This window comes from Watersipora subatra, chromosome 1 (assembly GCF_963576615.1).
Source record: "Watersipora subatra chromosome 1, tzWatSuba1.1, whole genome shotgun sequence".
In the NCBI taxonomy this organism is placed as follows: domain Eukaryota; kingdom Metazoa; phylum Bryozoa; class Gymnolaemata; order Cheilostomatida; family Watersiporidae; genus Watersipora; species Watersipora subatra.
Window position 1 is genome coordinate 319333 of NC_088708.1, and position 1584 is coordinate 320916.

Here is a 1584-nt window from a genome sequence, read left to right on the forward strand (position 1 = left end):
ATGGGGTGATGGTGATTCGGACAATCGTACAGGGCCGAGCTAAACGATGTGTGGTGTGCCCCAGAACTAGCCGAATGGCTATAATCTGGAACACGCACAAGATGGCTCACCCTGGGATACATAAAACCACACAGCATATCAGGCTACACTGGTATTAGCCAGGACTGGTCACCCAGGTCAGGCAGACAATAGTCCTGTGAGGTCTGCCAAGTCTGGGGGAACCAAGACCTCAAAAAGCCGCCAACGCATGTATGCCGGGAGGCCATGGCAAAAAGTGGCCGTTGACTTGGTGGGCCCATTGCCAGAAACAGAGAGGAGCAATAGGTGGATATTGGTCCTGACTGACCACTTCACCCGTTGGCAGGATGCTCTTCCAATACCAGACGCAACAGCTCTTACAGTAGTCAAAACACTAGATGAAAGAGTATTTTGTTGCATGGGACTCCCAGAGGCAATCCATACCGACCAGGGAGCCCAATTTGAGTCTGTTTTAATGACCGAACTCTGTGCCCTGTAGGGCATCAAGAAAACACATACTACCCCCTACCATCCTCAAGCTAACGGAATGGTGGAGAGGAATAATAGGATGTTGGGAGACGCCCTACTAGCTCTACTACTCCGGAAGGGAAGTGATGAGTGGGACACACTTCTTCCACAATTAATGCAGGCATTCAGTGGCACCCCACACGTAGTGACGGATAAGACAGCTAACTTCCTGATGTTTGGAAGAGAACTTCAACTCCCCGACAAACGACAATGGGGACCACCTCCAGACGCCCCTGTAACTCGAAATGAATATGCAATCAACATCCAAGCACGGCTGACAGAGGCACACAAATTGCTCAGAGAGCAACAGCTTAACATTCGTCAGACAGACTCAGATGAGCCACCCCTATATACGGTGGGAGACCTAGTCTTGCTGGAAAATAAAAGAAGAAGAAAGGGGGAGCATCCCAAACTACGGGCCAAATTTGTTGGACCATACCGGGTGGTAAACAGCTTCCCAAACCACACTTATGAGATAGAGGCCCGTGGACAGACCTCCATTCAAAACGAGTGCCGTTTAAAGCTATACAGGGGTGACGAAGAGGAACTGGGCAAAGCACCTGGGTTAAGGGAACCTGCATTACGCCCTAACATGAAAGGCGCCACAAGAAAGACAAAGAACCCACACACAAACCCGGAGCTTCCACCAGCCATGGAGGTAGAGCAGGACACGCCGAGAAGAAGCCTCACAGAACTAGAAGACATATTACCCAAACAAGATGTTACCATGGGTGGCCCCCAAAGGCCCCTATTGAAGGAGAAGAAAGAAGCCATGTCAGGAAGGACTAATAGAGACAGACAAATCCAAAAATGAAGGAAGAACGACAAAAAAGCCCGGAATCCAAAGATCCAGGAGCATCCACAGGAACACAAGGGACAAAAGCCCACCGAGGGCCAGGAGACCTTAAAAGAAATTTCAGGATTATTACTGTAGTCATATAAGGTCAAAACAGAAAAAGAAATTTGAAAAAAGTTCCAAGGATACCGAAATTAAGGATGAAAAGATATTGGCCAATCAGCGAACAGTGAAAAAGAAAC

General features: G+C 48.5%; 1 protein-coding gene across 1 annotated transcript; it reads left to right on the forward strand.

The window, feature by feature from the left end:
• The first annotated feature begins 565 nt into the window (after nt 1-565).
• Nucleotides 566-1360, forward strand: LOC137385582 (uncharacterized). The gene has a single exon (XM_068072070.1). It carries the CDS (start codon nt 566-568, stop codon nt 1358-1360), a length of 795 nt encoding a protein of 264 aa, XP_067928171.1.
• The last annotated feature ends 224 nt before the right edge of the window (nt 1361-1584 follow it).